The sequence below is a fragment of the Schistocerca cancellata genome, chromosome 8, assembly GCF_023864275.1.
Source record: "Schistocerca cancellata isolate TAMUIC-IGC-003103 chromosome 8, iqSchCanc2.1, whole genome shotgun sequence".
Classification (NCBI taxonomy): Eukaryota; Metazoa; Arthropoda; class Insecta; order Orthoptera; family Acrididae; genus Schistocerca; species Schistocerca cancellata.
This window is the reverse complement of record NC_064633.1, coordinates 288321220-288346012: the sequence shown is the minus strand read 5'-3', so window position 1 is coordinate 288346012 and position 24793 is coordinate 288321220. Positions and strand designations below refer to the sequence as shown.

At 40.5% G+C, this 24793-nt stretch overlaps 1 protein-coding gene across 2 annotated transcripts in view; it reads left to right on the top strand.

Annotated features, from left to right (window-relative positions):
- Window positions 1-23221, top strand: part of LOC126095086 (ATP-dependent translocase ABCB1-like) — a 146067-nt gene extending 122846 nt beyond the window's left edge. For both annotated transcript variants that reach the window (XM_049909771.1, XM_049909770.1), the window contains 5 exons: window positions 4926-5085; window positions 10645-10839; window positions 13884-14090; window positions 17360-17506; window positions 22552-23221. In XM_049909771.1, the coding sequence (XP_049765728.1) occupies window positions 4926-5085; window positions 10645-10839; window positions 13884-14090; window positions 17360-17506; window positions 22552-22752 (910 nt within the window). In that variant the 3' untranslated portion in view covers window positions 22753-23221. The remainder of the gene's footprint in view (window positions 1-4925; window positions 5086-10644; window positions 10840-13883; window positions 14091-17359; window positions 17507-22551) is intronic.
- Window positions 23222-24793: the final 1572 nt, after the last annotated feature.

Below are 24793 nucleotides of genomic sequence, written 5' to 3'. Positions count from 1 at the left end.
CACAGGAGAGGAATTCGTGGCGGGCAGCATCAGACCAGTCAGAAGAGTGGTGACAAAAAAAATAAAAAAAGCTGCTAATGGATGTTAAGGATATTGGACAGTAATTTAGCAAATCACTTCTTAATGACGTAGCATAACGATATGTCTCTCGTCCCATCAATTGTAAATTGGTAGCTTTACTTTCGTAGGCGGCCTTTCACAATTCCTACGAGTGTATAAGAATTACCTCTACAGATCGATACGCAACGATTGCTAAAAATATTCCGGTAAAGGTTGCTAGTTTAGAGTTTAGCGTCCGGACGATGAGGTATTTTCAGGTGTAACGAACATTCGGATTCCGAAACGACAGGGAATGAAATAGGCAGTGTACTTATTCAAAGGAACCATTCGCAGAAAACCCAAATCTAAACGGCTGGCGGGCTTTGAGAACCCAGACTTTACTAATGCTGGTAGTTACTACTGTGCCACATAAATAGAGTATTGAGGACTGCTGGGTAACTTTGGAAGTGGGGGCGATATAATGATTGCACACCTTTCGAAAATATTCACAACTGCCCTTAAGGAAGTTTTCGTATACATCAACTGAAAAAGTCAATTAGGAGTGCATCATAACAATCACTTCTATTTCGCTGATGACATTGTACTGACCGCGCGTTGTGTACATTTATGAAACACCTGGTTAGTCTACAAATTCGCTCTAGGCCATTTTAACATTTCATCCAGTCTCTATTTTCAACTACCATAAAGACACAAACTAATCAGCTGGTTCTGTGAGCTCACTTCAAATTCGATTTTATGAATGTAAATTTAGACTTAATACAACAGATTTTCAGACTTTCTTGCAGTTTAATTCTAATAAGTTGATTCATGGGATTAATTCCAAACCATTCGTTTACAGTCCATATATTAGTAGTTCTGAATGAGTACTATGCGACAAAGACTTTAAATCCGAGAAACTTACAAATACTGTGTGTTGCTCATTGAGCAATGGAGAGATTCAAGTTTGGAATTACTAGGAGAGAAAGAGAAATAAAAGAATGGCAGACAGAAGTGGAGGTATGATTCTAATAAAAATAAAGCTGGGCAGTACATTTATCAGTCGAATGGTCGGTAGATATAACAAAACTATTGTTTACTGGCTTCAGCGATGTGTGAAAAGACCCGCCCACTAGTAAATGGAAGCTAGGCAGTTGACACTCATGAACAAAGTGGCTACTTAGCTCATACGACCAGAGGGCTTCTAAGTGTCTGGAGGATGATTATTATGAATTAGTTGGAAATAATGAAAATAATAATTGTTCTTATTTATTTGTTTATTTATTGAACAGAAAATTCGTGGTAGTTTTTATCCCTATACAATCACTTTATCTGTTGTGGTACAATTCATCAGCTACACACCAACATGGCACATAGACAATAGATTTACATTGAGGAAGTTTGGCGTTGAATTCATCGACCACTTCTCGGACAGGCATGTAAGTTTTTCGTGGTTGGTCTGAATCGCTTAAGGAGAATTCTGTCAAGATTCTGTTAAAGTGACACGCTGACTTCTTTCATCATGCTTCCTGCAGACGATGTACTGGTCCCGTACTTTAGGAAATATCTTAATTTCATTAATTGAGTGCAGCTCGTAATAAGTGTATGCCATCATTTGAAAAATGAATAGGAATGTATAGTAAACTTCAGTTACAGTGCATGCTAGAGGCAGATGTCTGAGAAGTGTCTCCAGGTAAGCACTGTTGCCTACAAATGGTGTAAAGAGTTAGTCTATGAACTGAAGAGTCATCAATATATAGTGCATACTGTGCTAATCACAGTCAAACGCAGGACAGAGGATATTTCGCATTGTACCAATTTTCCACTTTTATGTGTTTCTTCCTTTATATTCATGTCAGTGGCGCTATAAGAATGCTTTCTTAACACCTCTGTGAACACTGTAATGAGTCTAATCTGATCTTCGCGATCCTTACGGGAGCGATGTTTAGGGGACGGTAGTATATTCCTAGATTCATCGCTTAAATGTAGTTTCTAAAACTTACTAAAAACGAGTCAAACGAGCCTTTGACCAGTCCTGCTGCCAACCTATGTATGCGTTCAGTACCCTCTGTTAGCTCTGACGAATCAATGACAACAGTAATATAATAATGACAGTATGGTTTTTGTTGAAGCTAGATTCGATGTCAAGAAGGCTTCTTGAATAAATAAGGAGCGTATCCGGCAGATAGTAAACAGAAATGAGGTCAGACCGAAGGGATTTGTTTACGTTAAGAGCCACATCTATTTATTTATTTAAGGGATACTAGAGGATTCAGCCTGTCTCCGTCGATAGGGCTCCAAGTGACCGCCATATTGATTCTTGGGTGTTCGAATACTTTTATATTGGTATGGGTATTCGGAAGAGTTTGTGCTGGTTCTGAAAGTAATTGCTTTAGAATTATTACAGAAAATTTATTAAAGAGAGGAAAAATATTAAATTTTGTGCCAAAATTACATGATAAAGAGACATACCATGGAGAGGAAATCTCTACACACCATAAAAGAAGAAGAAGAAGAAAAAAGAACGTAAGCACTTCCACCTATAAATTGTTTACATGGAAAGCCTACAGCACAATTACAATTGTTTCGTAATGGAATAAAGAATATATAGGGTGTTAAGGAGTATAGAGAGCAGACAGTATTGTTGGTGACCGATGGCATTGCAGTGGACAACGTTACATCGGTATTTACTACGTTTACAATTACTTCATTTTCAATTATAGCTATTCTGGGTAGTGAATTTTTAGGTTGGTTGGTACCTCACTAGCAACACGTAGCAAGAGCACACAATTAACGTTTATTTTTTGCTGGGTATTGAAGAGTGGACATTTGTACGAGAACTGGTTAGTCAATACTGCCATGGGTAGTCCATTTAGTGGTGTACTTACAACAGTGCACAAACATTCAGGTGGCGACGTGCATGACGTGTTTGCGGAAAGACAGTTCGACACAGAGAAGAAAAAAGTAACACACTTAAGTGGCACATATTACATTAGCAACTATCACTTATACGCCTAACACCTAGTGTATTTTCAAAGATATTGTGTCAGCTGACTTAGAGCAAGATGTCCCTGAAGAGATAGGAAGTGACGTGTTCTAATTTGAGAGATGTTCGGCTACGCAGACGTAAAATAATTATTACTTCGAAATGGACCGCAATATCATAAAATTTGTGTTGAAGAGAACACGACACAAAAATTACAATAATGAAAAACAGCAGGCACAGTAATAAAAGTCAGCTAAGTATATGAATTGTTTATCGCATTATACAACAAGCAATTCTACTTTTTGATATTGCAGATATTGTAAGATGAAAAGCAGTAGAATAGCTTACCTACATCCGGAATAAATTACAGCGATGTCTTGTAAAACTAATATTTCATTATGAATCGGGAATGAAACCCCATGTGACTGAATAGCTGAGGAAAATACTGGCTTGAATACATCGGAAGACAGGATAGGAGCATGATGAAAAAACAAATAACACACTTAAGTGGCGTAAATTAAATTGACGAATATATGAATAGTTTTTCATTCGTCAGTACACCCATTGGAAAGCAGTGAGTGGGAAAGTCTACAGAGGATAACAAATACTAGAGGTATTGTTGGTGCCCTTGAATGCTGTACGCACGCAAAAAACAGATGTTAAGTAGGGAAAAGGTTGAGGCAGTGGTGAGCAGAGGAATACTTGTTATAGTTATGACTACCAAGAACTGTAAAAATGTGCTATTTTGGTTCGGAGCCAGTTTTTCAAGTAATGGGACATAACGATTGGATTTCGTGATATCGGCCAACGTAGTGGGCCATAGGAATCTTACGAGACAGCTCCTACTTGTAACTGATTCGCCTCGTCGTGTGGATAAGGGGATTACTGAACCACTCTTTTCCGGAAACGGACTTTCATTTTTAGCAGCGTGCTACGGCAGTGAAATTGTAGTTAACTTCATAAAAATATTGTTCGTATCTAGTAACACAGAGAAATGTTGCTCGCTGTTATGATGCATTACAAAGAATCAAACATTAAAAAAAAAATGAAAACATGTCGTGCAGTTTGTTTAATTTGTGCCCGTATCATTCTTCATATTCCAGTCATCTATTTGCAGTTTAAAGAGTAATTCTCTCATTCGTTGCCGTTTACAGGCAAAAATAAAGAAACAAACAACGACTCATGAAACTAATGTCACGACCATGGATTTCACATCTTTAATAACTACCTTAGGAGAGTTCCTTGTTACACTTTTTTACCTCCATCTCCAACAATTGGAAATTTGTGGTAAGTTCCATTAGACTAAACTTCTGAGGTCATTGGTCCCTCCGCTTAAACACAACATAATCTAACTTAAACTAAAATACACTAAGGACAACACACACACTCATGCCCAATGGAGGACTCGAACCTCCGACGGGGAAGCCGAGCGAACCGTGGCAAGGCGCCTACGACCATACGGCTAACCCGCAAGGCACATCTCGAACATTCAACGACTCAGGCCGATAGTACGCAGTCTGTATGTATTCATAACAAAAATTTGATGTAAAATTTCTCTGGCACCCAAGGCCCTTGACAGACAAGTGGAGAAATTTAGAGCTTTGCCTACAGTACATTGAAATACCTTTCATTCTTCCTCTGAATAGCTTTTCGTCATGAACAACAGAAAAACGTCTTAACACAACTCTACTGTCTTAAGAGATATCATATATTCCATATGAATTGTTGGATGTTGTGACAGCCCTACTAACCAGGTTCACAGTGACAATAGTAACTACTTTTGAAAGAAGTCTTTGTGATGTTAGAAAATTTGTGTGGGGGATACCAGCTTCTACTTGTCATAGGCTGTAATTCCGTCGTTGTTATGACTGCATGTCTTACGTAAGACGTATCTTCTTTGCAGGGTGTCGCAAGCTCTCATCATGGGAACGGCGATGGTGGCGAATATACTTTCATTCGCCCCCAATTTCCAGAAGGGAATTGAGGCGGCGTCTAATGCCTTCTACCTGCTGGAACGGCAACCTAGAATTGATGACGCCCCTGACGCAAAAGACGAAAAGTGGGTGAGTAACGCTGACAAATATTTTGCTTAATCTCTGACGTAAGAGATAACTGGGTGATAGTGACATCCGCCTGACAACGCCGCCGAATGTTTTCTTAATCAGCTTTCGTAGTGTTATCTGTATACAAGGGGCTCGCATTGGGCATAGCAACTCTCAGATTTTCATCTTCACTGCTGGTCTCTTGCAGAATAACGTTGCTTAATGGATGGGCTGCTATTTTCAGCAGGGCTGGTATCTAATTCCTGCGGTTGCACCTTAATACTTAATATCACGGCGTCTTGCATCAGAGAGTCAAGTATTCCACTACAAACTGACTTGAACCGAAGTAAATACGTTCATGGAAAGCCCTTTGCACTAAAGTTGGTACAAATTTTTTTAGACTGATAGAAATTTTAAGTAAGAGACGACGATCGAAATATATGGTTCCGTCGTCGACAAGGTCATGAGAGACAGCGGTCAGGCTCGGATTATGTTAGGAAAGGATACCTATTTTACGTGCCGTTTGGTTTCCATTCACGGCAAGCCATGCTGTACTTACATTTCAACAAGATAATGACGGAAACATTCTAATACTTGTCTTGATACTTGCCAGAAACTACCTTGTCCATCAAGGTTGCCAGATCTCTCCCCAATCGAGATCGTTGGAGCACTACGGTCTGGGCCCTCCAACCGTCTCGGGATCTTGAAGATCTAAAGCGCCATTTGGACAGTATTTGGCACGAGATCCCTTAGGACGACGTGCAACAACCCTATCTGTCAATGCCAAGCCGAATAATTACTTGCATACGGGCCACAGATGTACCAACACATATATGTCTCGCTCAGTTTCTGAAGCTGTTTATCGTGAATATATCATCCAATTTCTTTTGAAATTTAATCGGTTGTTTGCCTGTAAATGGACATCACATCAACCAATTTCCGTCCCATTGCGACAATTCTTTCGTGGTGTGTCGGTTTTCCTTTTTTTTTCTTTTTGTCTTAGTGTTTCGATAAGAAAGTGAATTCCGGGAACAGGAGAAGAACTCTAGTATTTTAGCAACAGTATAACTATCGAAGGTATCTGATAAAGCGAAATATTTTAACGTCGAATATAAATTTAGATTTAAGGAAGTCTGTTCTGAAAGTATTTGTTTAGATTGTACCGTGGTGTCCTAATAAATGTTGGACAATAACACGACAGACTAAGAGAAATACGAGTTTTCTGTAAAGCATTCATACGTGAGAATACTTATGATTAGAGGGAAGATCGGATAACACATGAATAGATAGATAATCGCATCCTAAGAAAGATTGACTGTAGGAATGATCAGTTGATAAGGACACATCCTGCGGATGCAGGAAATGTTAGCTTAGTAAGGGAAGAAAAGAGGGATGTGTTGGGGGTAAAATCGGCAGATGGAAGCCAAGTCATGACGACAGCTATTCGGTTGAAGTAGATGTAGCTTACAATAAATGCAGAGACGAAAGGCTTGCGAAATTAGTACACTATAATAAAGCCTTTCATTGTTCAGCAGTCTGTATAACGACCAAAATTCTAAATAGTCACGACTGTGCGTTTGTGACGGCCAAATTACTTCTTCCTCTACAATTGTGTAAAAATGTATTTATTTGTGCACTTCTTAAGACGGGTGAAAGAAAATGCTGAGAAGGCTATAAAAAGGCTCTACTTGCTCATCGATTTTTCCCCAGTCCTAGCTGGCGCTATGCCACTAATGGCCTCTTCGTCAACTACTCATACGTCACTGATACTTGAATTGCATTCCACCTGGCTGACTGAGAAACTCCAGTTTTCTAGACAACCGGAGAATTTAGTTTTAACAATGAGGTTTAGTACCTTGTACCTAAATTTATATTAGCTCCTTGTGTGTTGTTTTATTCTTAACTTCCGCCATTAATACGTGATATATTTACCGAACCACCAAATAATAACTTTTCTCCTTTCTTTTGCACATATAGATAATCTTCTTTAGAATGTGGCTAGGATGAACATCTTGCACGAAATGAAGCAACATCTGCCATGAGATGAAAAAGAAAGGTAGATACTGCTTTAACTTCCTTCCAGGAGATGAAAATAAAAGGAAAAATAAACTTCATTAACTTGAAATATGCTTCATATTAAGACCAGTTCGCTGTATTATATTATTTTCATGTCTAAGTGTACATCTTACGTATATTTCCTCACTTCTATTGCTATTGCATCACTTTTCAGAAAATAATCGCTGTAAGATGTACCACCTTTGCAGTTCACGGATGGCTACGAACGGCTTTCTCTGTCATCAACCAACGTATTGACTGACCTCTCATTCCACTGAGAGAACACAATCTGTAAAGGACGTTATGTAGACACTGGAAGACATGTACATATAAATATCTTTCGTTACGCACATTACAGGCATAAAAAAAATTGTAAAATTTAGATTCCTTTCTGGAAAATAAGAAAGAAAAGTACATTTCAAGAATCATGAGAGCAGAGCGGTAGCTTGTTATCACAGTTGTTTAACTTACACGGTTGGTTATTTGCTTTGGGGGAAGAGACCAAACAATGAGGTCATCAATCCCATCGGATTAGGGAAGGATGGGAAGAAAATCCGCTGTACCTTTTCAGAGGAATCATTCCGGAATTTGGCTGAAGCCATTTAGGTAAATCATGGAAAACGTAAGTCATGGTAGCGGTACGTGTTTGAACCGACGTCCTCCCGACGTTAGGTTTGTAAGTCTGTTAAACTATGATTTGTGTTAAGGACAAATAGTACTGGTAGATTAGGTCAAATAATGTCTGTGGCACCATCAATGGTTTTGTTAACAGAAAACTTCATTATTATTCCGTGCAGGAGACTGTGATCAACTACATCTACATCTACATTTATACTCCGCAAGCCACCAAATGGTGTGTGGCGGAGGGCACTTTACGTGCCACTGTCATTACCTCCCTTTCCTGTTCCAGTCGCGTATGGTTCGCGGGAAGAACGGCTGCCGGAAAGCCTCCGTGCGCGCTCGAATCTTTCTAATTTTACATTCGTGATCTCCTCGGGGTGTATAAACAGGGGGATGCAATATATTCGATACCTCATCCAGAAACGCACCCTCTCGAAACCTGGACAGCAAGCTACACCGCGATGCAGAGCGTCTTACTTGCAGAGTCTGCCACTTGAGTTAGCTAAACATCTCCGTAACGCTATCACGCTTACCAAATCACCCTCTGGCGAAGGGCGCCGCTCTTCATTGGATCTTCTCTATCTCCTCTGTCAACCCGACCTGGTACGGATCTCACACTGAAGATCAATACTCAAGTATAGGTCGAACGAGTGTTTTGTAAGCCACCTTCTTTGTTGGTGGACTACATTTTCTAAGGACTCTCCCAATGAATCTCAACCTGGCACCCGCCTTACCAACAATTAATTTTTTATGATCATTCCACTTCAAATCGTTCCGCACGCATACTCCCAGATATTTTACCGAGGTAACTGCTACCAGTGTTTGTTCCGCTATCATATAATCATACAATAAAGGATCCTTCTTTCTATGTATTCGCAGTACATTACATTTGTCTATGTTAAGGGTCAGTTGCTACTCCCTGCAAAAAGTGCCTATCCGCTGCAGATCTTCTTGCATTTCACTGCGATTTTCTAATGCTGCAACTTCTCTGTATACTACAGCATCATCCGCGAAAAGCCGCATGGAACGTCCGACACTGTCTACTAGGTCATTTATATATATTGTGAAAAGCAATGGTCCCATAACACTCCCCTGTGGCACGCCAGAGGTTACCTTAACGTCTGTAGACGTCTCTCCATTGATAACAACATGCTGTGTTCTGTTTGCTAAAAACTCTTCTATCCAGCCACACAGCTGGTCTCATATTCCGTAGGCTCTTACGTTGCTTATTAGGCGACAGTGCGGAACTGTATCGAACGACTTCCGGAAGTAAAGGAAAATGGCATCTACTGGGAGCATGTATCTAATATTATCTGGGTCTCATGAACAAATAAAGCGAGTTGGGTCTCACACGATCAGTGTTTCCGGAATCCATGTTGATTCCTACAGAGTAGATTCTGGGTTTCCAGAAACGACATGATATGCGAGCAAAAAAGTGTTCTAGGATTCTACAACAGATCGACGTCAGAGATATAGGTCTATAGTTTTGCGCATCTGCTCGACGACCCTTCTTGAAGACTGGGACTACCTGTGCTCTTTTCCAATAATTTGAAACCTTCCATTCCTCTAGAGACTTGTGGTACGCGGCGGTTAAAAGGGGGGCAAGTTATTTCGCGTACTCTGTGTAGAATCGAACTGGTATCCCGTCAGGTCCAGTGGACTTTCCTCTGTTGAGTGATTTCAGTTGCTTTTCTATTCCTTGGACACTTATTTCAATGTCAGCCATTCTTTCGTTTGTGCTAGGATTTAGAGAAGGAACTGCAGTGCAGTCTTCCTCTGTGAAACAGCTTTGGAGAAAGTTTAGCATTTAAGGTTTACGCGTGTCATCCTCTGTTTCAATGCCATCATCATCCCGGAGTGCCTGGATATGCTGTTTCGAGCCACTTACTTATTTAACGTAAGATCAGAACTTCCTAGGATTTTCTGTGAAGTCGGTACATAGAATTTTACTTTCGAATTCACTGAACGCTTCATGCACAGCCCTCATTACGCTAACTTTGACATCGTTTAGCTTCTGTTTGTTTGAGAGGTTTTGGCTGCGTTTAAACTTGTAGTGAAGTTCTCTTTGCTTTCGCAGTAGTTTCCTAACTTCGTTGTTGAACCACGGTGGGTTTTTCTCGTCCCTCACAGTTTTACTCGGCACGTACCTGTCTAAAACGCATTTTACGATTGCCTTTAACTTTCTCCGTAAACACTCAACATTGACGGTGTCGGAACAGAAATTTTCGTTTCGATCTGTTAGGTAGTCTGAAATCTGACTTTTATTACTCTTGCTAAACAGATAAACCTTCCTCCCTTTTTTTATATTCCTATTTACTTCCATATTCAGGGATGCTGCAACGGCCTTATGATCACCGATTCCCTGTTCTGCGCTTACAGAGTCGAAAAGTTCGGGTCTGTTTGTTATCAGTAGGTCCAAGATGTTATCTCCACGAGTCGGTTCTCTGTTTAATTGCTCGAGGTAATTTTCTGATAGTGCACTCAGTATAATGTCACTCGATGCTCTGTCCCTATCACCCGTCCTATACATCTGAGTGTCCCAGTCTATATCGGGTAAATTGAAATCTCCACCTAAGACTATAACATGCTGAGGAAATATATGTGAATTGTATTCCAGATTTTCTCTCAGTTGTTCTGCCACTAATGCTGCTGAGCCGGGAGGTCGGTAAAAGGAGCCAATTATTAACCTAGCTCGTCAGTTATTAATTCACAGACAGCGTTGAACGATCCCCTCTGTCACCACCTATCACACTGACTGACAACTACATCTGCACTGTTCGTAAACACTGTTGAGTGCTAAATGAGAATCTGTGTTATTATTTGTAACTGTGTCAGTCTCTTGCACAGTTTTCCGATGGGACTGGTTACTGGTAATATGATATGGAAACTTGTCTCCGTCCACAGAAGAGTCAGGGCGAGGTGCGGTACTCTAACGTGCAGTTTGCGTACCCGACGCGCGTCGGCAGCCTGGTGCTGCGCGGCCTGGACCTGGAGATCCGGCCCGGGCAGACGGTCGCACTGGTGGGGCCTTCCGGCTGCGGCAAGTCCACCACCGTGCAGCTGCTGGAGAGGTTCTACGACCCCACCGCCGGCATCGTGGTGAGTACGCACCTGTCACTCTTGCCGTCGCTACTGTGATTGCTGTCCTGTTATTCCACCACGTGTCATTCCTCTTGCGGCATAACCGGGCATTCGAATTTCGTGTCGTAGCGGTGCCTAGACAACATACTTAAGAAATAGTCAAGGAACCTATGACGTATCTTAGGGGATATTCGTAAGACAGAAAAACCTACATTTAAGAAACTGTACGTTCAGAACAATTTTTTGATAATGCCGACCTGGATATAATTTTTTTAAACTTCCTAGGAATACATAGAGGGTCTGTATAAAACAAAACACCTTGAACATAATATTTACCGAAACAGGAAAGGAACTGTATCCGAATAGGATAGGAGATATCATATTGTGAAATGAGCTTAATGGATCTGTGAAGAAGTAGTACCTTAGCATCTGTATGATACTGTAATGGAATTACATACTGTTTAATAAATGTTTGTAACTTAAAATAAAACTATCGAAACAAATGTCATGGGGTAGACGATATTCCCTTAGAACCATTGACGTCCTTGGAAGAGTGAGCTGTGACAAAACTGTTCCACCTTCTAGGCGTGATATATCAGCCAGGTAAAGTATCGTCAGAATTTCAAAAGAATTTGATAATCCTTATTCCAAAGAAACACGTGTGAATATTACCGAACCATCAGTTTACTACGTCATGGAAACAAAATACTGACTTATTGTTTACAAATGAATGAGATAACTGGAAGAAGACGGCGTTGGGAAAGAAATGTTTGGTGTTCGGGGGAAAACTCTAACAGTTGAATGCCTACTGACTCTACGACATTACGAATCTTTTAAAGATAGACCGAAGAAATGGAAATCTGCGTTTAAACCTTTTCCAAATAAAGAGATCTTTGACAATGTTGACTGTAATACAAGGTCTGAAATTTTAAAGGCAGTCAGGATAAAATATATGGAGCAAGAAGTGTGTCTGAAATTTGTTCATAAACGACACTGCAGTTGTAAGAGTCTAAGAGCATGAACGGGAAGCAGTATTTGGGAATGAAGTGAGACAGGACTGTAACCTCTTCTTAATGTTGTTCAGGCTGTAGAGTGAACAGGCAGTAAAGGAAACCGTTGTGAAATCTAGAAAGTGAACTAAACTTCAGGGAAAACAAATAAAAATTTTGGGGATTTATGACGACATTATAATTTTATCAGACATGACAACGAACTTCCAATGGCAGTTGAACCGAATGGGTCTTATCTTGAAATGTAGTTATAAGATGAACATCAACAGAAGTGAAACAAGGGTAATGGAAACTTAGTGAATTAAATGAAATGATGCCCAAAGAATTAAGAAAAGAGACACTGAATGCAGTCCGTAACTTTCGCTACTAGGGCAGGAAAGTAACTGATGCTCGCACAAATAGAGAGGATATAAAGTGCAGACGGATAATAACATCCGTTTCATAAATTGAGAAATTTGTTAACATCGAAAATAAATTTAATGTAGGAAGTCGTTCCCGAAGGCGAGCCTATTTGTATGCAGAATAGCTTTGTACGCAACTGAAATGTTGACGATAATCAGTTCGAACAAGAAGAGAATACAAGATTTTGAAATGTGATACTGCTGAAGTACTTAGGATATTACTTGAGCAGATCGAATAACGAATGAGATGGTACTCAGACAGACTGGGGGCAAAAGAAATTTATGGAACAAATTGTTTTAATTAAGGGATAAGTTGATGGGGTAATCGTGAAGCATCAAGGCATCGTCAGTTTCGTAATAAAAGGAAGATTGAGGTGTAATATTTGCAGAGGAACACAGAGCTTGAATTTGATTGTAGGCTACAGTAATTATCCATAAATGAACAGGTTAGCTCAGGTTGGACTAGCTTGGAGAGCTGCTTCAGATCAGTCATGGAATGAAGGCCACAATTACAGTTCAGCTGAAGCAATTGTTAAACTACTGTATATTGACAGTAACAATCAAGGACTGTCCAAGTCGCACGCAGAATACAGACACGAAGTCCATACGTAATCAGCATCGCAACTGATTAGTCTTTGTGACCATATCGATATGGACTCTACGAGTATCAAAAATCACAACGCAATCATTCACATACTTTTGCAGACGTTCAGTGTAACTTGTGAACTATCAAAAGTTGATAAGAGCAAAGAAAAAGTATATACTCGGTTTTGCCATTATGATCTATTAGGAAATAATTATCTTCTCATGGAAGCCAGCTTGGTTTCGGGAAACATCTATAATGGGAAACCCACGCTATGCAAACACGATATCAGTGCTTCGAATATTCTAAACCATGCTAATTTAGTATTTCTGCATTTTCAAAAAACTTTCGATTCAGTGCAAGTTTGACGTTCTCTAAAAGAACCATGCTCAGGAATAATACCACAGTAAGGTATACCTCTTCTAAAAACATTAAATAAAGTAGAACACGTAATACCCTTGAAACCAAAACTTAATATGTCCTTGATTTATGGTATCCACAACCGTTCGTACTGAGAAGAGACATGGAATGCATAAAAAGTAGAGCAGTGCAAATGGTCAGAAGTCAGGTTTTCTAAGAGGATAACGTAACATAAATGTTGAAAAATCATAACTTTCAAACACTTGAAGAATGAGTATCTCGAGTGAAATAACTTACAAACGTTCAACAACTGTGTTCCACGCAGAAACATCATGTATTGTCTCAAACTTTTATATTCATAGGTCGCAGAGGATGTCAGTTAAAATTCCATACAAAACACTTCACACAGAGTCTTCCTACATCTAATTACCTTAACGCTCCGCTTGTGAACGGAACGGGAAGATAGATTAACGCTACAATAAACTACGTGTAGCGTCTTCGATGCACCTCACAATGGTTCGTAGAGTATAGATTTACATGTACGGAACAAAATCTATTCTTATATTGAACACTGATAATTCAAGTGTCTTCGCTGTCCAATCTCGGTTTTACTTTCAGGTGAATTAACGACCAGTAACAATTATCCAAGTAACTGTAATTCGAAAGTATGGGTAATATTGATATAAGAGAGTGTTCTTCTGTTGACAGTCTGTGGACGGCCGAAACGTGTCCAAGGTAAAGATGGCGAACCTGCGGGATCAGATGGGCATCGTCTCGCAGGAGCCGGTGCTGTTTGATAGGACCATCGCTGAGAACATCGCATATGGCGACAACGAGAGGCATGTTCCCATGGCCGAGATCATCGAAGCCGCCAAGAAGTCCAACATACACAACTTCATATCCTCTCTGCCGCAGGTATGAGAAAACTGCACTGGTCACTGTTTTTGTGTAGGAAAATTTTGAGACCTGATATTGGGAGAAGAATTTACTCGTGTAGATATTCATTAGTATCTCTTCTGAGAATCGAAATCAGGAATAAAGGTTTTCAATTATTGTTGTATTGGAATCTTCATGTATGGGGGTAAGAAGATAAATTTAATGTGTGCGTATGAACTTTATCTATTAACAGAAGAGGAAGCGAATACCGACAGTTTTCACTAAAACTAAACCTGAACCGACTTTAGGAATTTGCATTTCAGTGAACGCCATTTAGAAAATATTTAAATAATGATAAAAACTCAATAAATCTTATATTGTTACTAAACAAAATAAAACAGAGACAGCCAAAAAAAGAATATTGGTTCAGAGAGAGACAGATATGAAAAAGTAATGACTGCTCTAGGTAAAACTTAGAAGATAAAGAACTATAAACTGTCGACTTAATTGACATCACAAAATCATTTTTGATGCGATATCCTGTTTACATAAGTAAGACACTGTGATACATTAGAATATTACAGAAGTGTTGATATTCAGTAAAACATTTTCCAGTATTTGTTTTCGGATTGTTAATGGTTACATTTGTAATTTTATTTGTACCGTACTTGAGTAGCAGCTAGCCTTTGTATATTGATCAAAGTAATTTGGTTGGTAGAATGTGATTTGAACATTTTCGAGCAATCAGACCTTAGTTACCACAAATGATATGTATTTTTCTCTCCATTCATGGGTACTGTTAGCCACGTAATGTGAATGTGTAATAACCATTACAGTGTGTAGGATTAATTGGAAAAATAAACTGGAGACAGCAAAACCGACAGGCCGGTCGTTAAAAGAATCGTACCTGACGACTGACTTTTCTTCACTCTGTCATATTCTTAGCAGCCGAGACGATAAGTCTAGTTTCTCGAAATACATTCTGGTTAGTGCCGTGTCAGCTGTTTGCTCAAACCTATCTCCATTTTTTAATAATTCATTGTGTTACAATTATCTAGAACGCTTTGACACTGTGGGTCATCTTTACAATTTTGTGCAAGCCATGGTCGACCAGGCACTGGACTAGTGTAGATCGACCGTAATACTGTGACAAATGGAACTGGCCATTTCTTCCACTTGTTCTTCGCGACTCTTATGTCCGTTATTTATATTACGTTGCAACATCCCTTTTCTTTGCTATCATTACTGCTGTATGAACTAAACTTCTCCGCCACCTCGTTTTGCCAGTACTACCCAATTGTTCCTTGCTTTCCGGCAGTCTGCTACGACGTATATACGCTGTGCTATTTTAGCTTTTAGCTTTTTCCTCTGCGTTTTCACTACAGTTCTGTAATTTCCTTTACTTTGTCTATTACTAAATATATAAATGCGTTGTGTCTGTTCTTTCGAACCTATTTGAAAAGATACAAACCATGTAGCCATATAATTTATTCGCCTCGATGGGCAACGAATCCACAACCTTCACTGATGCACGTTTACGTTCGACCTCCAGCGGTAATCAAAATTGAGCGTACATGGAGGGGATTGCGGAAAGGTGGCGGTAGGTGGGAATGTCGATCAGCTGGTGAGTGTACCGAGGTAGTCCGTGCAGTTGCGATAAACACTGTGTCCGCCATTGTCTAGAAAGCAAAAGGCCACGGCTTCGAGTCCCGGTCCTGCAGGCATTTTCAATCATCGCCGTTGAATTCACATAAATTTCCGACGCAGCTGGCATCACTAGTTCCTTCCCTTCCCTTTCTTTTACTCAAAAATGTTCAAATGTGTATGAAATCTTATTGGACTTAACTGCTAAGGTCTTCTGTCCCTAAGGTTACACACTATTTAACCTAAATTATCCTAAGAACAAACACATACACCGATGCCCGAGGGAGGACTCGAACCTCCACCGGGACCAGCCGCACAGTGCATGACTGCAGCGCCTTAGACCACTCGGTTTCTTTTCCCCCCACCCCCCTTCCCCTCAGCTTTCAATTTCTATGATACTGCTAAATAATTGTACAAGTTAAAAATGGTAGTGATTATATTCCCTTCACCCTTCGTAACGCAAGATCTGTCTACTGTAATTAATGGTATAAGCATTAGGTCGTAGTCTAAGGCTAATCTTTGTGCTAGAGACGTTATCAGAGTCCATAAATACTCAGGAGGTAGTTTGAAACGTAAACAAGCTCGGAAAAATGAACATTTTATGTGTATTCAAACAGCGGATGAACAATGACGTCATGTGATCTCTGCCGAAGATCGTGCAGTCGCGCCGAGTTGTTGCGGAGCTCGTAAAGTGGAAGAGTTGACGCCGTTTGCTAATACACACATCTTGTCTAAATAAGACAGTGGGTCGCTACAGGAGTGGATGCTAGGAATAGGTGCGTGCTGAGACAGAGAGCAAAATAATGAAAAGCACACCGCCAGCCGCTGTGGCTGAGCGGTTCTAGGCACTTCAGTCCGGAATCGCGCGACTGCTACAGTCGCAGGTTCGAATCCTGCCTTGGGTATGAATGTGTGTGATGTCCTTAGGTTGGTTAGGTTTGAGTAGTTCTAAGTTCTAGGGCACTGATGACCTCAGATGTTAAGTCCCATAGTGCTCAGAGCCATTTGAACCATGTGATAAGCACACCTAATATATTATTAACTCTGATTTACTCAACTTCAGTTCAGAAAGTCCATTTGTATACCAGTAGTTCCTTCACATACGCAAGTTCGACGTAGATAATACACAGAGAGGTGAGGCTAAGTATTAGGCTTCGAATGCACGCAGTGAACTCCGCTATCGGTCTGGACTGGCGTGGGTCTGACATCCTTTAACGTGGGCTCGGTAGTGGCACATGAGTTACTGCCAACCTCTTGAGGCTGAATGACTTGCGTGTTATCGACAGCGTAAGACAACATACTCAATCTCTCTTCTAATTAGTTAAGATTGGTATTGTACTTTCGAATTTCTATGTCCTTTGTGTACTTCCTAGCATAGTAATCGTTGGATCTTGATAAAACCACAGTATCGGGTAACAAATTTGGTGGTTCCCCGATCCTTGTACTTTATCTTAGACTGCTTTCTGAGAATTTATAATTTCCAATGATGTCTCCTGCATTAGGAAACGTTAGACACGGAGGTAAGGATGTTTGCTTTTTCTACTTTAATCCGACAGTTATAGATATTGCAGGGTACTTGTGTCAGCAATGTGAGAGGTTGACCACTAAGCTGAAAGCCATGCGTGGCAACACTGTTGTTGCAAGCGATCGCTGTCTGTCCACAGGGCTACGAAACCCGCATGGGGGAGAAGGGCACGCAGTTGTCCGGAGGGCAGAAGCAGCGCGTGGCCATCGCGAGGGCGCTCGTCCGCAACCCGCGGATCCTGCTGCTCGACGAGGCCACTTCGGCCCTCGACGCTGAGAGCGAGAAGGTGAGTGACGCCGGCATCCGCTTAACTGACTATCTCAGCGCTACACCTGTCGTATCAGGGCTGCATTTGGCCTTAAGGCAGCGCATACCAGCTTTGATTACAGCCTCTCGGTATTACTAAAGGCGAAAGGCGACAAGAATAGTACTCCTCTTTGCCTGAATAATTAAATTACATATGCAACCGATTCGATGAGGATTACTAAAGTGCTCTTATTGCGTGGTTAATTGTTGTATGTGTCTGCAATGTCTTTTAACTTCTTCACTTCAGTTTTCCCTCGCATTGTTTAACGTGCTCGACAGCTCTTTTTCATTGCACTAAATTCACGTTACCACTGTAAGCTCCTTTTAGTAGTTGGTACTTCATTCGGCACTAGGTTCGGTGGGAACCTACATCTCAAGTCGGTGTTAACATACATTATAATCAATATACCTTGGTAGGATATGTTAACAAGTAAAATGCCATATCAAAGAATAGTGTTAACTCGAATAAGACGCATTACGCGTTCACCTGTCGTACCAAGATGTTTTTATTATAATTCATAATTAAATGGACTTTAAGTAACTACTTCCCACCGAAACTAGTCGCCAATTACGTGTTACTCACCAAAAGCCGATTATGGTGGTAACGTGAGAGCACTTAAACAATATTTTATAAATAAAACATTCTTCATTACTAACTAAAATATTTGTACCGGTTACGATATTTCGGCATGTGTCATCATCAGATAAGAGTAATTAACATGGATGGTCCGGCCGGGGTGGCCGAGCATTTCTAGGCATCTACATCTACATCTACATCTACATCCATACTCCGCAAGCCACCTGACGGTGTGTGGCGGAGGGTACCTTCAGTACCTCTATCGGTTCTCCCTTCTATTCCAGTCTCGTATTGTTCGTGGAAAGAAGGATTGTCGGTATGCCTCTGTGTGGGCTCTAATCTCTCTGATTTTATCCTCATGGTCTCTTCGCGAGATATACGTAGGAGGGAGCAATATACTGCTTGACTCTTCGGTGAAGGTATGTTCTCGAAACTTTGACAAAAGCCCGTACCGAGCTACTGAGCGTCTCTCCTGCAGAGTCTTCCACTGGAGTTTATCTATCATCATAGGCATTACAGTCTGGAACCGCATGACCGCTATGGTCGCAGGTTCGAATCATGCCTCGGGCATGGATGTCTATAATGTCCTTAGGTTAGTTAGGTTTAAATAGTTCTAAGTTCTAGGGGACCGATGACCTCAGAAGTTAAGTCCCATAGTGCTCAGAGCCATTTGAACCACTTTTGAACATATGACAGGGTATTGTTATGTAACATGAGAATCCTAAAGTTTTAATAATTACAAAATATTTTAGAAGGTTTACTCACCAAAATATTTTAACTTGCGAGACAAGGTTCTACATCAAAATTATTATCTATACCTACTAAGGGCTTGAGGTAATAACCGTTCAAAAATTATACATAGATGTACCTTCTAGTTGACTGATGGCGTCAGCATGTAGAGCGTCTCCTTCAAAATTTGGCTTTCATTTTATTATCACTTCATTTTCTCCTTACACTTTTAATTATAAAGAGATGGACACATCCTGCAAATATACAGGGTGTTACAAAAAGGTACGGCCAAACATTCAGGAAACATTCCTCAAACACGAAGAGAGAAATATGTTATGTGGACATGTGTCCCGAAACGCTTACTTTCCATGTTAGAGCTCATTTTATTACTTCTCTTCAAATCACATTAATCATGGAATGGAAACACACAGCAGCAGAACCTACCATCGTGACTTCAAACACTTTGTTACAGGAAATGTTCAAAATGTCCTCCGTTAGCAAGGATACATGCATCCACCCTCCGTCGCACGGAATCCCTGATGCGCTGATGCAGCCCTGGAGAATGGAGTATTGTATCACAGCCGTCCGCAATACGAGAACGAAGAGTCTCTACATTAGGTACCGGGGTTGCGTACACAAGAGTTTTCAAATGCCCCCATAAATGAAAGTCAAGGGGGTTGAGGTCAGGAGAGCGTGGAGGCAATGGAATTGGTCCGCCTCTACCAATCCATCGGTCACCGAATCTGTTGTTGAGAAGCGTACGAACACTTCGACTGAAATGTGCAGGAGCTCCATCGTGCATGAACCACATGTTGTGACTTACTTGTAAAGGCACATGTTCTAACAGCACAGGTAGAGTTTCCCGTATGAAATCATGATAACGTGCTCCATTGAGCGTAGGTGGAAGAACATGGGGCCCAATCAAGACATTACCAACAATGCCTGCCCTAACGCTCACAGAAAATCTATGTTGATGACCTGATTGTACAATTGCGTGCGGATTCTCGTCATCCCACACATGCTGATTGTAAAAATTTACAATTTGATCAAGTTGGAATGAAGCCTCATCCGTAAAGAGAACATTTGCACTGAAATGAGGATTGACGCATTGTTGGATGAACCATTCGCGGAAGTGTACCCGTAGAGGCCAATCAGCTGCTGATAGTGCCTGCACACTCTGTACATGGTATGAAAACAACTGGTTCTCCCGTAGCACTCTCCATACAGTAACGTGGTCAACGTTACCTTGTACAGCAGCAGCTTCTCTGACGCTGACATGAGGGTTATCGTCAACTGCACGAAGAATTGCCTCGTCCATTGCAGGTGTCCTCGTTGTTCTAGGTCTTCCCCAGTCGCGAGTCACAGGCTGGAAAATTCCGTGCTCCCTAAGACGCCGATCAATTGCTTCGAACGTCTTCCTGTCGGGACACCTTCGTTCTGGAAATCTGTCTCGATATAAACGTACTGCGCCACGGCTATTGCCCCGTGCTAATCCATACATCAAATGGGCATTTGCCAACTCCGCATTTGTAAACATTGCACTGACTGCAAAACCACGTTCGTGATGAACACTAACCTGTTGATGCTGCATACTGATGTGCTTGATGCTAGTACTGTAGAGCAATGAGTCGAATGTCAACACAAGCACCGAAGTCCACATTACCTTCCTTCAATTGGGCCAACTGGCGGTGAATCGAGGAAGTACAGTACATACTGACGAAACTAAAATGAGCTCTAACATGGAAATTAAGCGTTTCCGGACACAAGTCCACATAACATCTTTTCATTATTTGTGTGTGAGGAATGTTTCCTGAAAGTTTGGCCGTACTTTTTGTAACACCCTGTATACGGACAAATTATAAAACATGTTTTAAGTGAGTATGATAGCACACTCTTGACATTAACTTTTTAGATTGAGTTCACAACAACTCGTAAAAATTGTTCAGAGCGCAAAATGAAATCCTGTACTTTTACATAGAGGATGTGGACCCATTCTGCACGAAACAAATTAACATCTGTGTAACAGTTACATGAAAAGCCAGTATGAAATGGATGTAGCATTAAGAGAAGGTTGTGATTATAAAAGCAGCATTTGCTCCTATAATTATGCATGTATAAAAAGAAAAAAACTGTGTCTTATGAACTAATATTTCATCAGTCAACACAATAAAATTCGTAGACTCATAAGATATATAACACAGCTCTATTTGTGTTTATACCCCAAGAGAGGCCACTGAAATATGACAAAGTTACTTGTTTTATTTGGTTTATTCTTCTTCATCATCCTTCATCCCCGTTACGGTCGGAGCAAGGCAACGGCAAACCACCTCCACTAGGACCTTGCCTAGTACGGTGGTGCGGGTCTCCCGCATCTTTCCCCTACGCTCTGTCAAGAAGCATGGGACTTCATACCCATTTCCATACTCTTTTCACGTATGACCAATTAGAATTTAAATAAATTGTTGCTATTCCTGAAAATCTTCGTGGTTAAATAATATATATGTTTCATTGGCAACGCAATAAAGACAATTGGAACAGCAGTGTATTAAGATTATAACGCTGCCTATATGAATGCCAGAAATATTATTGTGAATTCCGATAGAGAAAGTTTTTTGTGACAGCATTCTTGACAGTAGCAAAAGATGGGAAAAAAATTAAACTTGTAATATGTTAGGATGCTGTAGAGTACTAAATAGTTGTAACACAACATACATTTCAAAATGAACGGAGTAACTGTTCAATGACGTCACGTCGTCGCCCCTCCCCCTCCCATGAACCACGAACATTGCCGTTGGTGGGGAGGCTTGCTTGCTTCAGCCAGACAGATAGCCTTACTGCAGGTGCGACCACAACGGAGGGATATCTGTTGAGAGGCCAGACAAACGTGTGGTTTCTGAAAAGGGGCTGCAGCATTTTCAGTAGTTGAAGGGGCAAGAGTATGAACGATTGACTGATCTGGCCTTGTAACATTAACCAAAACTGTATTGCTGTGATGGTACTGCGAACGGCTGAAAGCAAGTGGGAACTACATCAGTAATTTCTCCCCAGGACATGCAGCTGTACTGTATGGTTAAATGATGATGGCGTCCTCTTGGGTAAAATATTCCGGAGAGAAAATAGGGCAGCGTGAAGGGTAAAAATCGTAGAGGAAGACCAAGAGATGAATAAACTAAGCAGATTCAGAACGATGTGGGTTGCAGAAGTTTTTTTATTTTTTTATTTTTTATTTTTTATTTATTTATTTTTTTCTGCGCGAGATAGAGTAGTATGGAGAGCTGCATCAAATCAGTCTTTGGACTGAAGATGACAACAGCAACAACATCAGCTGTCGCACAAATAACAACAATCAGTTTCAGCAGGAAATCACTGCTTACTTCCATAACCACATTCTTCTTAGTCTTTTGGCATTTTTTCCAATCAGAGATTTCATTGATTTTGAATCTTAGAGGTTATTCTTATTTTTTCACTTATAATTGTCAGGAATTCACTTTGTACACGTAATATAAGTTTGTGCCCTCCTTTCCAGCAAAAAGAGAAAAAAAATGTATTGTGTTATTTCGAACTCCCAACATAACTGCCAAGTTTGATCATTATCGTTAATTTACACCATGGTATGTGCCTATATGTGTGGAACCAAGCGTTGGACCGATCTTTTTCCCTTAATTTGCTACGTGGACTATAATTTGTAGATTACAAGTATCGATCTTCTGGCGGAACAGGTGGTGCAAGAGGCGCTGGACAAGGCGAAGGAAGGACGCACCTGCATCACGATCGCGCACCGTCTGACGACCATCCAGGATGCTGATGTCATCTGCGTCATCAATGAAGGCCGCGTGGCTGAGTTGGGCAAGCACTCGGAGCTGCTACAGCGGCGAGGCATCTACCACAAACTGCACAGCCTGCAAGGAGGGCGGCGGTAGCCCGATGGGCCACCATGTCCCAGTCCGCTAACTCAGTGACAGCTGACGAGGAAGTTGGTCCAGAAGCCGTTCACTCCTCGGTCCTCTTCCAGATAACGGGAAACATCTATTAATTCGTGTCGATACCTTGCAATACATCCACTTTCACACGTCAACGTAATTTTCCCCTGACCCACTATCATTCTACTTTTCCTTTAACACGTACACGGATAAAATGTTCTTCTCTATTAATCTTTCACTTTGTGTAGTCTGCCACCATCCTCTGCCATTTATCCAAACGTATTTCAATCTTTCACACATATGTGGTAGTGGGACGTTATACCGTTATGCATTCAATGAGGGCAGTTTTTCCACACTTCTCATCATGTACTGCATGTGGTGTTTTTGTGCCAAGTGTTTTCTCAAAATGACTTTCCTGTTATTTATTTATATGATATTTATTGTATCTCTTATTTGATAACTATGATTTTGTGTACCAATTTTTGTACAAATAAAATATTTCTTGGAGTATAGTGCTACATTTAATTCCTTACAGTTACAAAGTCCACCTGCCCACTTCATCCAATATACGTAATAATCGACTGTGATTATGTGTATTTGACGCATCGATCTGAAGAAAATCAACCAAAACGATATGGAAAAGCGTACAACTAATACGAAACTAGAAACCGAATGATCTGGCTTTATGAAGTCTGAGTGCAAAAATTGTTAATTAATATCTCGTCGTACAATGGAAATATTCCTTCCAATTGGTGTGGTCAACCAGCACACTTCCTTTTATTACTCTTGAAGCGTTATTATAGCTAACCAATGTATTTTGGCGCTTGCAAATTGCAGCGCCTCTCACAACCAAAAGGAGTTGGTGCTCACATACGTATCCGTATGTGCTGTACCAGCGCATCTCACACGCTTGCGTAGTTATCAGAGACCGTCTACACTCCAAAATATTCGTTTTCTACCACTCAGAAAATATCAGTGACTCAGTATAACACTAAGTCTTTGACACTGCCAGAGTGCCAGCTAAACACATACGGCCAAATCGTTTTTAACTTTTTCAGTTAAAATTTCATTTATAACAAATAGATTTCTCATATTTAGCCTGCAGTGTTTACAGAAATGAAAAATTCATGATAGGTAAATAAATTTTAAAAAATATTACATTAATGAAACACAATAAAAGCAAATATTCCAAAAGCAAGGCTGTGTTATAGTGACGTATAATGTGTTGTAGTTATTCTAGACTTAAAAGTTTCGGGCAGGATTCTACTTACAGGGTGAATCAAGCAGTAAATTGTAACACTAATTGAGAATGTAAAGCGGGATGAACAGGAAGGAACAAATAACACTGAGAAAAGTAGGAAGAGCCAAAATTAGATTCGATGATTAAAATGAATTATGCACCAAATATTTTTATTGATAAAGGGAATGAATAATATCTGAAGGAAAGAGTGAATATTAGTCGACATGGACTCCATTTGTTAGTAAATATATAAATCTACGAAAGATTATAAAACAAATATTTTCTGATACTATGGAAGGCACTATAGGATTGAGACGACAATCGCCGAGAGAGGTGTTTACCTCTCTTCTCTGTGCGTCATTGCTCAGTGCAAGTCTCTCGCTAATATGACACAGAGCACTTTCTGCAGTACTGAAGCGATTGTGCTACGTGGTTACATATGTGATGAACAGTCTACTAGAAGACATTAAGTGTCATGTATATAATACGGTTAGAGAACTTTCTGTTGGGCAACTCCATCTACTCAGTTGAAGAATATCTCTAGAGGAATTTTTATGTTCAGTGCTTTAGGTTAGTTTACACCTAGAATTCGCTGTGTAGAACACTAGTTTGAAGTTATTCAGTGTGATATTGCTGTGGCTATGTTGTTAAGAGGAGCGATACGTGTTCGAAGGAACGTAGCAGCGTTCTTCTTAACAATATAGGCACTGTAGCCTTGTATTATCCGCCGATAGCAGCCAGCGACCTTCAATCAAAATGTCCTCTTCTGTAAGGGAATTACCTAGTGTGCGTACGAGTACA